The sequence below is a fragment of the Anser anser genome (genome assembly GCF_964211835.1).
Source record: "Anser anser genome assembly, chromosome: 26".
Lineage (NCBI taxonomy): Eukaryota > Metazoa > Chordata > Aves > Anseriformes > Anatidae > Anser > Anser anser.
Window position 1 is genome coordinate 2,668,317 of NC_139747.1, and position 14,970 is coordinate 2,683,286.

The 14,970-nt window shown below is 48.3% G+C and overlaps 1 protein-coding gene across 3 annotated transcripts; it reads right to left on the bottom strand.

Annotated features, from left to right (window-relative positions):
- Positions 1-512: 512 nt before the first annotated feature.
- Positions 513-9,370, bottom strand: ENTPD4 (ectonucleoside triphosphate diphosphohydrolase 4). 3 transcript variants are annotated; one of them, XM_083811665.1, is made up of 13 exons: positions 9,236-9,370; positions 8,180-8,298; positions 7,709-7,906; positions 7,063-7,268; positions 6,404-6,554; positions 6,214-6,317; positions 5,546-5,605; positions 5,156-5,286; positions 3,476-3,642; positions 2,931-3,255; positions 2,301-2,386; positions 1,908-2,069; positions 513-1,628 (listed from the first exon to the last, which is right to left on the bottom strand). In XM_083811665.1, exons 2-13 carry the CDS (start codon positions 8,185-8,187, stop codon positions 1,400-1,402), a joined length of 1,827 nt encoding a protein of 608 aa, XP_083667791.1. In that variant the 5' UTR covers positions 8,188-8,298; positions 9,236-9,370; the 3' UTR covers positions 513-1,399. The 3 variants fall into 3 exon arrangements, with proteins under 3 accessions (XP_083667791.1, XP_083667789.1, XP_083667790.1); XM_083811663.1 differs by having other exon boundaries at positions 5,132-5,286; XM_083811664.1 differs by lacking the exon at positions 9,236-9,370 and adding an exon at positions 8,575-8,597 and having other exon boundaries at positions 5,132-5,286.
- Between the last annotated feature and the right edge of the window lie 5,600 nt (positions 9,371-14,970).

Sequence of the window (14,970 nt, forward strand, 5' to 3'; positions counted from 1 at the left end):
AATCTTGTTTGGATCCAAAATGTTTTCCTCAAGTGTTTTATGTTTTTTTCAAAGTATTTTTTTATTCTGCATTCTGTATTTGAAACACTCCATCTCTTCTGCTAAAAGACACTTGGCATCTGCCTGGATAGCGCCAAGTCACACCCTGACACTTCCTCTCCACTTTACCACTAACGTCAATCCTTGTCCAAAGGGGAACTGCTTTATCTAAGCACACAATTAGAGGCTCTGTACTCAGTTTTAAGCATCTCAGAAAGAGGAAGTACAGGCTCTGTAACAATCAACACTGTCAGTTGTCTGATAACCATTATCAGCCTAGGAGTGCAACAAGTTTGTGCTACAGTTTCAGACACCAGAAGTGAGAGGCCTGCAGCCTGTGCATTCACTCAGGGAAAAAAAAAAAAAAACAGCTCAAAAAAAACCCAGCAGAATATAAAACAAAACTCAGATTTTTCTGTTCGTGAGAACAGAAGTGATTTATACTGTGCAATAAAAAATCCATACACCAGACGTTCATATAAATCCCACTTTTAATCATGGACAAATTTACTTTCAAGTAAAATTAACAGCTTTAAATAAAATATAAATTAACAGTTCAGAGTATTTGAAAACAAAAAAGACACTGTGCATGTCTACTCTAGTGGAAACAAGCCGAGGCATATTCCAGTTCTCTTCACTTTGCTGGAGTTTCAGGGCAATCTCTGAATGAAACAGAAATAAAAGATTAAAAAGTAGTGAGGTTTGCAACTATGGAGATACAGCTTCCTAGATAAAAGGGACAGATATTTGTGATATCAGATAACTGTCACAAATAAAACTGATTTAAGTAGTTCTTTGGAAGTACAGCATTGGGTGCAATAGATTTTTCTTCTCCATCACAGTACTTATTCCACAATATAAAATGAGAAAAGCTGATCTAAGAAGTTTTCTAACTGGCTTTTGAAAACCCTGCACTTCCTTTTCTTTGACTGAGGAGATCCAGAACTGAGAAGTCTAGCAATATCGATCCCGGAATCTGGAAAATAAAATAAAAATAAAGCTCATTCATCCTAGCTAACAGCATTTCACAGTCTCACCCACAGGACGAGAACTCACACTCACTCTCTTCTCTTACCACACAGCTTAAGTTGCTGCCTCTCACTTACTGGCATCGAGTCTTTACTCGCCCCATTACACACAAAAGTGCAATATTAAAAAAAATAAGTAATTTTTGGCAGATACTGTCTAATGAGACTAAGCCAAATTGACCCCCATTTCCCCGTATTTCCGAAGCCTAGCTGAACTCCACGCTCCAGCCAATCTTCTTCTTCAATGATTTAAAGGGACAAAAAGGAGAAACCCTGAGGCAAAAATGGCTTTTTGTGCAGGAAGTCCAATAAAAACTCTCCATCACAGCATCTCATAAGGCTCCTGAGATCTTCTGTGGTGGGAGGCCTTCCTCGATCCATAGGGAAGTAGATGAGCTATTGCGCAGCATTCGCCTGTGGATCCGTCTGAGCCTTAGCAGGTAAAGCAGGATGGAGAGCAGCACGATCAGAAAACAGACAAAAAACAAATAGTGATTGTAAACAAAGGAGAAGCTCCTCCAGTGGGAGTGACTTCCACGAAAGTTTTCTTGCTGGATGTCTCTGAAAAGAATCGGAGAGAGAACAGACATAAATTGTAAACCAAGCCTTGCCTCCAAATCATGTTACCAAAGAAAACAGAACCCTTTTTAGTAAAACAGGCTTTATCAGGCAGTACTTGAGCTACCTGAAACACACTCAGGTTCTGTATGATGCACTAAAAGCGGCATCTTGTCTCCCCCTATCTGTCAGCTGCGTTGCTATCACTGTACCTTCCCTCATGCAAACTCTTCCCTTCCATCCAAAAAACTGTTTCCAGATATCTGAGAAAACAAGGGGTACCTTAGAGGCAAAAACCGCGTTCGGTAAAGAATGGCTCCCAACGTCCACTGCACCTCCTTATCGTACACCTGCAGGGCTGTCTTCAAACTGTTGTAGCTCACAGGAAAAGAGAAGCCACGGTGAAATACTTCATACATCCAAGCAGACTTAAAACACTGGTACCTATAAAAAAGAGGGTCATCTAGTCAGGCATTTATTTTTTTTGGCAGTTACAGAGTCCCAAAGGACTAGGGAGCACACTTGGACATGGGACTATCAGTAACTTTTACGGCTGATGCAATATTTAAGGTTATATTCACACTTTCAATGATTTCATTAAACGGACCATTTGGACATGACCGCTCCCTGGCAACTCTGCCTGAATGAATTTGCTGTACAAACACAAATACTTACTTCAATCTGTGGAGATCAGCATGCGATGCATAAAGACCACGGTCAAAACGTTCCCGCAGGACAGACCACTTAGTGGCACAATAATCCTTAAAGAAAGGGAAAAAAAAAATATATAAACATTGCTTCTGCCTTGAAAAGATAAAAATGCCACTAGATAAGGTGCTCTGTAAATACCAAAGGCTAGAACACTCAAAAATAACAGTTTCCTTTGCATTGCTATTAAGCCTGACCACAAATTTCACAGTATTTTGTACAAAACCATTTTGACCCGTACTCAGCGTTTGTGGTAAAATTAATACGCAGTAGGACTTAGATTGTTTAGTCATACACTTGGAGGTGAAGCCTGTTCTTACGGCTCTGACAGAGCGGGTCACGTTCCTCTAGTTTACACCGTGGCATTACTGTCCCCAACAGGCTGATCCCTGTTAGGATTAACATCTGGGAAACTGGTGCAGAATACATAAAACAAAAGAGAAAGGAATTCTAAGGCATTCCTAAATAGAAGCAGGAGGTGGAAGCAGCATGGACTCCTCCAGTATCAACAGTTCTTCTGGAACTGGACCACCCTGCATCCCAGTGCTTTTACAGGCTACCTGTTTCAAACTAGAGTTTCTCTGAAGAATACTTTACCTTTGCAGCTTTAGTAAACTTAGCAGCATTGTAATCTCCTCCCATGCGCAACACGTCCTCAGTGCAGTAATAGAACTCTGAGAAGCCATAGAATTCACTGTTCTGAAAGTGCACAGCAGGCTGATAGACACCATTAAGAGATGTCTGGGTTTCGTTAGTCTTGTTCATGAACGGCTGAATAATTTCACGACACAGATTGAAGTCTCCTGTTCCCCGCAAATACATTATCTGTCCGTTTTGATGAATCTCATCCTGAGCATCCAGGGGCAGGCAAGGGTCTAGGTACGGTGCATCAGAAGTCATGCCAGTCTCCTTGCCCAGCAGTCTGGTTAAAAAAAACAACACAAACACAGTAACAACCGCAGCTCAGAAACACCAAGCTCCAAGTTACAACAGCATCAAAACAAAACAGCATCCTCACTTAAAGAAACTTCAGCGTTCCACATAGCACACTAGAAATTACATTTTATATCAAGATACTTTACTAAATATATTTAAGTTCGGGGTTACAGAAGCCATATAGCCAAGGAATTGAAGCTAGTTACCTGTTCTTAAGTACCGTGCTGGTAAATAGGCTGTCTTCGTATCTCTGGCGTGCTGCATTCCCTCCAAAGCCAAGGAATGTTGCGACATAGACTCTATACACATGCTCCGTTTGATGAGCATCGCAGCCCAAGTTGAATTCTGCAAGCAAGTTTTTGGCAACTTCCTCCTGTAGGAGCACAAGCACCACGATTAGGTGTAAACAACACAAACCAGAACCTGAATACTAGCTCTCTGAAAAACAAGACGCACTTGATATCTGTAAACATCAATCCTTACACGTCTGTTTTGCTTTTTATAGGTCCACGTTACCTTCGATTTGATAGGTAAGCATGTTACTTGCAGACAACCACACTGGATGCTATCAATACTTAAAGAACTGCTACTATGGACACTGAAGTACCTTTTCCCATGGAAAAGGACGTGCTACGGCTAGGAAGCTCAACGATACTACTTCTGACCGAGTCCCCATGCTATTAATTGCTAGGCTGCCTAGATTTCTGGTCTGCCCAGCAGAGCTGTTCTTCATTTTCCAGTTTGGAAGTTTTCAAGCTTTCCAGGAAACTGTCAGTCACTCAGCTCTCTCCACATACCATACATCAGTCACTTGCAGTAACTTCTCAAATATTTAAGGGATGTGTAGCAGAAGCACTTCGTGTAGAACACGCTTAGATAAGTAGAACAACATTGCGGGGTTTCCAACAGATGTTATAAATGAGAAACAGCAGTGAGACCGTAAGCACCACAGCCAGTTGTCGTCCTTTCTTTGCTTAGGAACCTGAACAGGTTCCCCAGCCACAATACCTACTTTGTATTGGTTTACGCTCAGATAAAGACATAAAACAGGCATCATCAATCAGCTGCAACTCTTATTTCCAATTAATACTCAACCAGGGCAATCTGCTCTGAATCTGAATGCCCACTCTTTTAATAGTCCAAGCTATTTGTTACACCACCTGTCTGAAAGGCAGTGTAGTTACTAAAACCTGTAATAATGAAAAACCATAATCTGGTTTAAAATACACATATATAATATAAAATATACACATATCTCATCATGACAGTGCACTGAGAGTCAAACCACGGGGCTTTTATGCTATTCTGACTTTAAGATGATTTCTAAGTGATGTTAATGGGTGGTTATCTTATTTTAAAAATTCAGAAGCTACCCTAGAACTCAGTATGCTGCAATTAGAACAAGTGACATTCCCTTTAGGACTTTCAACAAAGGGATTTGCTTCCTACAACAGATGACTTGTGCTGAGGATGCAGGTAACATTTCAACAAACTGCACACTGTTATCCTCATGCCCTGCTTCTTCAGTTTCTACCAACCCAACTTATGAAGGAAAAAAGACATATCTCACACAAGTTCTTACAAAAAACAAACCTTAGGTCTCTAGAACAGAGTCCCGTAAATATAACACATTTAAAATTGTATAAACACACATGCACACACAAAGAATGCAATTAAACTTAAAAGTGACAAAAATACAAATGAGTTGCTTAGCTGATGAAGGGCTCTTTTTTGCCATCTTCTCTTGCCTTTGTTTTGGATGTGATGTAATGAAGAATAGGACTCAAAACAAAGAAAACAGAAGAACGAAAATGCATTAAAATAAACCAAAATGAAAAGAAGAAAGTTGCACAGATAATAACCTGCTGTGAAGAGGCAAAGCTTACAGTTTTAGGGACTTCGTATGCTATCTGAGTCGACACTCCGCCCATGTCAAGAATACCCACTGTCCTCTTACGGAAGATAGCCTCTTTGTTTTCGCTGCCCGGGACGTGCACCTCCACGATGGCTTCATCCTCTGGATAAAAGAATGAAAAAAACATTGAAAAATACAGCCAGGATGGGCCTAAAGCAGCACTGCACTACTTGTAGCGATTTTTGTTTTGTAGCAATGCAGATCACTGAACTTTCACCTGCAAGTTAAACAAATATCAGCATCTGCACGTGTCCTATGCACTAAAATCTTTATCTAAAAACACACCATCGACAGTGAAAGCACAGCAACGTACTTAAATCCTTCCTAAAATCCAAGTTAAATTCACGGTTAAGATACTTACCATCGTCTGTATGTTCAAATCTTCCAAGAACGAAGTTGATGCCAATCCACGCATACACTCCTACGTGCATAAGAAAACATATTTGGACATTTCAGGAATAACTTAAAAACAAAGAGGATTTTTTTTTGCATATGAGTTATGTCTCTGCTCATATTTTCTATAATAAAATATTTAAACGTTACACATTCCTGACACATTATTCTGCCTTCTTTTCCAAGTCAAGATTCGGACGAAAATCCCAATTCAATATATTAAACACAATTTGATGTCTAAATTCCATAAAAAAGCACCTTAGCTTTTAAAATGATTTTAAGCCTCTAGCAAGCCGATCACAACCAAACACCGCTCCTTTAGAAACCATTTTTCCCACTCCTCATCAAGAATGTTGTGCCTTATCCTGATCCCTCCTCTCTAAAGGGTGAGAAAATTGATTAAAATCCTTGCTAAGCACAGATGAGCTATTTTCACTGCTAATTAGAAAACATTTAGACAAGCTAGATCACAGCAGATGATTATCTCCACACTCCATCTGTTGCCACTGAGGAATAAGGTCTCACAACTGAACCAGAATTTTAAAAAGCCATAAATAAATAAAAAATTGTTCAAGTTGTACCCGGAAAGTAATAAATGTTTCAAAGATTAGAATTATTTTTCCAACATTAACCTACCTTCCTGCTTCCCTGAAATAACCTCTGCGTGCGAGTCCGAAAACAGAAAATCAAAATGCACGGGAATATCAGTGAGCAGATCTTCAAGTATTGCCTTCTGCTGGCTGCAAAATTCCATTTTGAGCAGTTAAAAATAGCCAAAGACACCGAGCTCGCTATTCTAAACACTAAAAATAAGGCAGCCAATAACCTTTCTGGCAGAATCCTCATTCCTGCAGTGCACAGAATATAAAGAGGAGTCTCTTTGTGTTTTGCACGGGGCACGTGTTCAGCAGCAAAGCTCAGAAGCGGAGAAATGTAATCACTGACCTTCTCAGGAGAGCTGGCAAACTCCGAAATACCTAGCGAAAACAGATAAATACGAATGTGAAGCAACTCAAGCTTTGGGTATTTCCTGTCTAGGAAACCTTGCTAACCACCACAGAGCAGAAACAAACCAAAACCAAACCCAGGAAATCAACTACAGACATAAGAAATGAATAATTAAGCTAACACTTAATCACCCTCTAAACATTAAACAAAAGCCTGTGTTGGCTATATCACCTAATTAAATAATTGGTTCGGATAGCTTTAGAGAAAGCAGATTACTTATTCACTAAATAAACAGACCCGAGTTAACTGACAACTGTCTCCGTAAGCAGAGAAACCTCTCCCTCCTGCCTGTCAGTGTCACGTTTCAAGCTCTAAAGATGAACAAAGCTGTCTGCAAAGCAAACCCAAAGGAGCGCCACGCTGACAACTTGCAAGTATCCTTTACCCAGACATTTTAAATATAGGGCTCGAAAAAACAAAGGTCGGACAGACGGCTATCTAGAAAAATCATGCTGTAAAATAATTTCTTTCTGGTACCTGGTTTAATTTTCATAACCACCGGTTTTCTGTTCTTGTCCCTCATCTGTTTTATGTCCAGCAGGTCATGGGGGTTACCGTTGTGTCTCGGCCAGCAATACACAAAAATCCTAGAGCCGCTGCTGCCACAGTCCACAACGATTCCATAATTCAGATTGGGGTTGTTTGTGTCTGTAGCTTCGGTGTCGGTTACCCGGGCAAGATATCTAGAAGAAAACTTGGCGTTACCACCTGGCAACCGAGCTCCATATGGAAGCTTCTCTCAGCATCAGACTCCAAACAGGACAACAGTTTCCATCACAAGAATCACAGCTTGCAGTAGCGTGCTGAAGGAAAGTGACGTGCTACCCATAATAAGCAAACTCCCAGAATAAATACCAGAAGTAACTTCCAGAAAAAAAAAAACTCCCTCAACATTCTTGCACCTGTAGTTTTCCTACCCTGCTACCAAAACTTTAAAAGAAGTTATTAGAAAGCTGAATTGCTGAAAAATTGAAAGGAATGTAGAAGGAAAATTTCATTAATAAAACAAATTTTTACCTATTTTCCCGATTCATTTATTTTATTCACACTCCCTGCCGGTGCCTTGTTTTTCACGCCAAAAGCACATTTTATTCCTCTCTCCAAGAGTCTTTTCAGCTCTCACCTGTGGAATCTTTTGTCCCTGGACCCACGCCCGTACTTGTTGCGGATGACAACCAGCGAGTAGTACAGCAAGGAGACAGCGGCAGCGAGTATCCCGATCACGACGATCTGCCGCAACGTCGTGTTGAGCACGCGCGGACACCCCACGGGGGAGATACTGAAGTGCCAAGAAGCAGGAAGCAAACACGAGATGCTGATCCTAAAATTCAGAGAGGATAATCTGGTTTAAAGACGGACTTTGTTACCGAAAAGAGGCATAGATCATTTTGAAATGAGCAAAGGTCAAATGTTTTTCAGAGAGCTTTTTCCTTCGTTATGTTCTAGCTCAGTTTTGCTCATGCTCTGACTTCAGTCTAGACCCTGTTTCCACGCTCCCACCTCTGAATTCATCGTTAGCCTTGAATTCATAATCAGGTTCCCCGCCCTTCGCTCAAACGACACCAGAACTGGACAGCTCCTTGAGGATCCTTACCTCCCCATCTCGGGCTAGGAGCAGGACCGGCGGACAGCAAGCAGCTGGCGTTCCAACGTCAGCCGGTCACCTCCGACTGACACGGCACAATCACCCTCAGAGCCATTGCTCTCCTGCGCCTGAAATAAAGACCAGTGAGAGACAGGTGATCGTCCGGACACGGTGACAAAGAGCACTGCAGGTCGAGGGAGGCGATCCCTCCCTCCGTGAAGCCCCACCAAGAGTGCTGAGCCCCGTTTTGAGCTCCCCAGGACGAGACACATCTGGATGAACTGGAGCAAGCCCAGCGCAAGGCCACAAAGACAAATCAGGCACCGAAGCATCTTTCATATGAGGGAAGGCCAAAAGAATTGGGATTGTTCTGTGTGGAGGGAAGAGTTCTCGCTCACACCTACAAATATCTCACTGAAGGATGTAAAGAAGAGGAAAGTGCTTTCCTCAGTGACACCCGGTGACTGGAGGCGCAAACCCAAACACAACAAATTCCACCTGGACATAGGGAAAAACCTCGCATAATGAGGACAGCTGGACACGGACACTGGCTGAGCACTGCCCATCCCTGCAGATAACGCCTGATGGGATGCAGCCCATGCCAGCCGCCCCTGCCTGCAGCTGGGCCGCCCCCGGCTCAGCTCAGGCAGCTGAGGATCTCTGGCTGCAGATCCTAAAACCATTAAAGTTGGAGAAACCCCCCAAGACCACCTGACCCACCACCCCCTGGGCACCCCCTGGGCACCCCCTCTCCCTGAGGAGAACCGCCTCCCCTCCCCCGACCCCCTCACACCCATTTTTAACCCCCCACCGCCTCCACACGACCCCATCCCCCCCCCCCCCCCCCCGCAGCCCTCACACCCCAGGCCTGGCCCCACAACCCCCCCCCCGGCCCCCCCCAGGGAGCCCCTGCCCGGCCTCGCCCCCTCCCCGCTCGCCCCCAACGGCACCCCCAGAGGCCGGGGCCTCCCCCCGGGGCTCAGCAGCCGCCGTTCCCCGCCCGGGGCCCCCCCCAGAGGCCGCCGCTGCCCCCCCCCGGGCCCAGACCCGGCCCCGGCCCCGCACCTCCGCGTTCGCCGCCTAGCAACGGGCCCCAGCGCCACTTCCGGGAGGCGCCGCCGGACGTGACGTAAGCACGCGCACACGTGGCACCGAGAGAGGGGTGAGGTAGGGCGGGGAGGAATTCATAGGGGGGCGGGGGGTGTTGGGGCGTGGCTTAAGAAGGGAGGGGGCGTGGCTTAGTGGTGGGCGTGGCTGCAGCGAGGGGGCGTGGCGGCGGGTGAAGGGTGCTGCGGGGTGGGGGCGTGACCTCGGTGTCAGGGGGCGTGGTCTCGGTGCTGGGGGGCGTGGCCTCTGTGCTGGGGGCGTGGTCTCGGCGCTGGGGGCGTGGCCTCGGCGCTGGGGGGCGTGGCCTCGGCCGTGGAGGGAGCGCGGGCGGGCGTTAGGACCCAGCCGGGGGCCGCTCGCTAATTGCAATTACGGGGCTTAATGACCGCGCCGCGCTGAGCAGGCGGGCGCCACGGGCATACCCGTAATGGGACGCGCGAAAGGACGCGAATAGCTGCTTAGCCGCCGTGAGGCGCGGTGCTGTGGGGCCACCTGCACCAAACCTGTGCGGATTTACAGGCAAAAAATTAAATAAATCTGACCCAAACGAGCCCCAATTTCGCTCAATTCGCCCCTCATAAAGTCCTGGGGGTGTTCCCCGAATTGTCACCACACCGACACCTCGGTGGCAGCGCTCCCCTTCAGCCAGGGTGGCAGCGGAGCATCGTCACCCCCCCCAGAGCCCAGGCTGGGCAAAGAGATGGGAAATGGAGTTCTTCTCCAATTCCTCTGCTCCTCCAAAAAAAAGATGAATTTTGGCCAAATGTAAGCCGTGCTGGGTGCTGCCACCGAGCGGCGGCACGGCTTGTGCTCCCCGATCCCTTGGGAATGTTCAAACACGTGGCCAAAATGGGCTGGTGGCCCCAGTAATGCCATGGGGAGGGCCGGGGGTTTTGGGTCAGGGCAAAGCGTGATGCTGGAAAGTGCCTTCAGACACACGTCTGCCCCGGCCCCGGCTCGTCCCGGTGAACCCAAGCGAGCAAAACTCCCAAATCCCCGCTGGCGAGCAGTGCGTGCCCAGGCAGAGGCCTGCAGGAGGTTGCATAAAGCAGGGCTGGGTTAAACGCCGCTTCTCCGGGGCGCTGGGCGATTTTGGGAGGTCAGCTTCGCCCCATGAGGACCACGAAGCCCTCGTTAGTCCAAAATAATTTGCCTTCCGAATGCAGGAGCAGGATGAGCCCCGAGCCTGGCTGCGGGAATAGCTTCGCTTGACGGCCCTCTAAAAAAACATTTATTCTGGAAGATTACTTTATTTTTCCCCCAGAAAAACTTGATTTTGTCCCTGCAATTCCCCAGCTCCGGCTTCTCCACTCCTTCTCCCGTTGCATCTTGTCGCACCCCAGACTTTTTGCCTCCACGGCGCGCACCCAGAGCAGCCCCAGGCTTTAAAAGCCTCGGTCACACCGCGAGGAGACAACCCCGAGGTCCTCTTCCTCTTTCTGTGCTCACACAAAAGCCTTTCATCTTCGCCTCCCGAGCCGCTTTGTTGGTTTCTCAAAAGCACTTTGAGTTTTGCTTCCCCTTTCCGCGCGGAGCCCGGAACAGTGCCCGAGCTGTCCCCAGGGCGAGCCCATGTGCTGGGCTCTGCCTCGGGGTTTTGTGGGCTGGGTTTTGCATGGTGGCTTCTGTAGGCCAGGGTTTGCACACCGGATTTTGCACACCGGGTTTTGCACACCGGGTTTTGCACGCCAGGTTTTGCACACCGGGTTTTACACAGCGGGTTTTGCCTGCCGGGTTTTGCACGCTGGATTTTGCTCACTGGGTTTTGCACGCCGGGTTCTGTACACTGGGTTTCGTACACCAGATTAAGCATGCTGAGTTTTACACACCGGTTTTGCCTGCCGGGTTTTGCACGCCAGGTTTTGCACACTGGGTTTTGCACGCCGGGTTCTGCACACTGGGTTTCGTACACCAGATTAAGCATGCTGACTTTTGCACACCAGTTTTGCATGCTGGGTGTTGCACATCAGGTCTACACACCAGGTTTTGCACACCAGATTAAGCATGGTGACTTTTGCACACCAGTTTTGCAAGCTGACTTTTGCACATCAGGTCTACACACCAGGTTCTGCACACTGGGTTTTGCACTCCAGGTTTTGCACACCAGTTTTGCATGCTGGGTTTTGCACATCAGGTCTACACACCAGGTTTTGCACACCAGGTTTGCATGTTGGGTTTTGCGCTCCAGGTTTGCACTCCAGGTTTTGCACACCGGGTTTTGCACACCAGGATTTCACACCAGGTTTTGCACACCAGGTTTGCACACCAGCTTCTACCACCAGATAACCAGCATGGGGCTGGGGCTCTGCTTCCCACTTTGCCACGCGCTGAGAGCGAAGCCGCTCACCTCCAGTGTGTTTTTCCCCGTTAGCTGAAGGGCTTTAATGAACTTACCCCAGGAGCACTGAAGACAAAACCCTGCCCGGCCCTGCCTCCTGCCCACGGACACGCACGTGGCTTCACAGCTACGGAAACACCTTTCACTCGGTGCAAGCAGCACCGGGAGCATTGCTGCCATGCCGCGGGTTTGTGGCTCTCCAAAACACCCAAAAACTGCACGTTTTTAATGGGGTGGAAGCATTGCAGCCCTTCTCTGTGGATATACACCACTCGTTAGCTCTGCAGGGTGTGCATGGCCAGCCAGGAAGCCCCTCGGTCCCTTTTCGAGCTTAGCTTGACCTAAAAGCGGTGGCTGCAACTCAGAACTCTTGGGAATGGCTTTGTTGCGGCTGTTGCCCGATGCTGCCGTCATCTGCAGAGACAAAGGCACAAGCAGCAGCATGTCAGCGGCGGCGAAGGCTTTTGCAAAAAAAAAAATAAAAAAAAATAAAAATAGAAAATGCCAGCGCTGCCATCAAGGCTTGCAAAGAAAAAGCTGCTCTTCGTGCTGGTTTGCTGAGGGCAGAGCACGGTTTCTCCTTCTGCTGCAGGCTTTGGTCAGAGTTTGGCCTGGGCCGTATGGGATGTCCCCACATATTGAAAATACCGAGAGCGGCCGATACAACCGGAGATGCCAGAGCTTGCAGGCGGCACAAAATGGAGGCCCGGGAGGAATGTGCGAGCTGTTTTTGTGCATGCTAATTATTTCCAGATGCATGCTCTTTGCAGCGACGGGGAAAATATTAGCTGCTTATGAACATAGTTCGTGCCCCTCGCTTGTACCTGGAGAAAACAGCGCGGTGCACACCCAGAGCGGCGATGCACACCCAGAGCTTGTGTCGGCGGCATCTGCAATTTCAAATTGCGACCCCAGCGAGGTGTGTGCGTTATCTGGCAGCAGCACGGCGCCCGCCCTGCCCGCACCCTCCCAAATATCAGCCCGCAGCGGCACCGGGGCCGGCAGATAGGGGGACAGCATCTCAGCATCTGTCCCCACTGATCAGCCCCGAGCAGTCCCGCAGGAGCAGGGCTGAGGTGTCACCTCTCCTCTTCTTGCATTTTTGTGTATTTTTTTTTTTTTTAGGTTAAAACTCCCTATTGCAGAGCTCAGCTTGGCCTCCCCAGCCAGATGTGTTTTTATTTGCCCATTTGCAGAGCTCCTGTTTCATCCTTTTGGGGCTCACCATTGTCTAAGGAGCAAAACCTTTCACACCAAAATAAAAAGACTCGACCGAGGCGATGCAAGGAGCTGGTGGCGGAGCATCCACACCGCTTCGGGCTCATCCCCGGAACCACAATCCCTTGGGGACCTCATTTTCCAAGCAAACGGTGGGGCTTGTCCCCAAAACCAGTGACCCCAGTGGGGTCCCGGCAGCCTCCCGTGGTGCCCGCTGCCACCGGAAAATCCCGAAAGCACCGGCGCGGGGCTGCGCCTTTCCCATTGTCTCCCGAGGGCTCCAAACCAGAAAGGCAAGTCGATGAAAAGCTTCTGTCCAGGAAGTAGCACGAAAAAGCAAGCTTAATTATACACATTCAGGATTGCCTCTCCCTGTTACCTTAATCCATTCAGCGAGGTAATGGTAAATTAGGTCAGATTAGGCGAGGGCTGAAACAAAACCCACGGGCCAAATTCCTCGCATCCACACCTCTTTCACCTCCGAGGTTGCATAAATGGTTATGGGGCCGGATCTGCCCCTGCAGCTTCAGCAGGGCCACAGAGCTGACGTTTCAGATTTCGGCTTTTTCGGCCCAATTCTCCCTGACTTTGCATTCACACTGATGCCCCTTGCTGGCGCCAACCTCGGTGCTGGTCCATATAACCCGTCCTACGTGCACCGGTGAGAAGAGACGCCCTGAGCTGCCCAGCGCAGGGATTAACCCCCAGAGTGGCTGATTTTCCCTTACTAACCCACCCAGCGGCAGGGAATGCCTCGTGCTGGTGCTCGAATAAGTGGGTCAGCCCACTCCGGAGACACAGCAATATTATTTGCTTACTTTTATGGCATTTGCCAATGTAGAAATAAAGAGTAACCGGAGCGCATCGTGCTCAAAGGTCTGAGAGAAAAGAATGATATGGAAGGTTTAGGTTTGAAGCAGCACAAAACCTGCAGTTTTGACCCATTTTTTTCCACCTAAGGACAAGTCTGGGGTGCAAATCCAAAGGGCTTTGTGCTGCTTAAAATCTGTTTCCCGGCTCTGAACCTTTCTAAGGAGGGCCGAGCAGGGGTAGGGATCGCATCGCTGTTGTGGCACCGTGTCCACGCCACGTGGGGTGGGGAACTGGTAATTCCTGCACGAAACCCAGCCTTTTCACAGGGCAGGCACGTGGCATGCACGCTGCCAAAAAATAAAAGCCATTGGGATTTCTTGGTGTCGGACATTTGCAAATGAGATTGAAAACATTCACCCCGAATGAGGTAGGTTTGGTCGCATCCCTTTTCTATAGGGAACGCTTTGCACCACAGCGCTACAAGGTGCCTTTTCCTTTCCACAATTACAAGCCCAATTACTGTGTTGAACATCTGAATTAATAGCAGCATCCTGTAATGTGCTGCTGGAGGGCAGCTCGCCGTGCGAGGAGCTTCCCCTGCCCACCCCGGGCACATTTTGGGCAGCACCGAACCCTCGAAGGTGCTGCTCAGACACTGAAGATTTGGAAAATGCAAAAACAAAACAAAACAAACCCCAAAAACCCACCAACAATCTGCCTGGATCTGGCAGATAACGCCCAATTTCAGGTTCCCAGAAGGTGCCCGCCCGTGAGCAGGACACTCCTGCCTTATCTCCATGGGTGCAGCTGGCGGGTCCTGCGCCTCCTGCCCCGATAAGCAAAACTGGGCGCTGCTGATGGGCTGGGGAGGGTCCACAGCTGCCCTGGGCTGGGGAGCATGAAAGCAAGGAGCATTTCACTCCGGTGGCGGGTCCTTTCTTCAAGCATCTGGCAGAGAATTCTATTAAAGCCGTTTAAAAGCTGTCCCAGGGCGCAGAGGTTAGGGGCGAGACCTCGGACCTGCGGGTCTGAATCACCGTTTAATTCGTGGTGCATTTCGCAGCGACTTGTTGGGGTAGGGATGAGCGTGCCCTGAGCAAGCCTGCGGTCAGCCCGGGCTTTTAGCAGCACAGGAGGCTTCACCCTCTCCTGATGGAATTTGGGGATGGGATCAAGCAAGCTGTGTCCAAAAGGGAGTCGCTGCACGAGGCTGAGCTGCTTCAAAGGGAGGGTTTTGTAAATCGAGTCAGGTTCACTCTGTTGATGCCTGGTGATGGGTGACTCTTATTTGTTGTGTCAGGCTGGAAATAGCGCAGAAAACAAA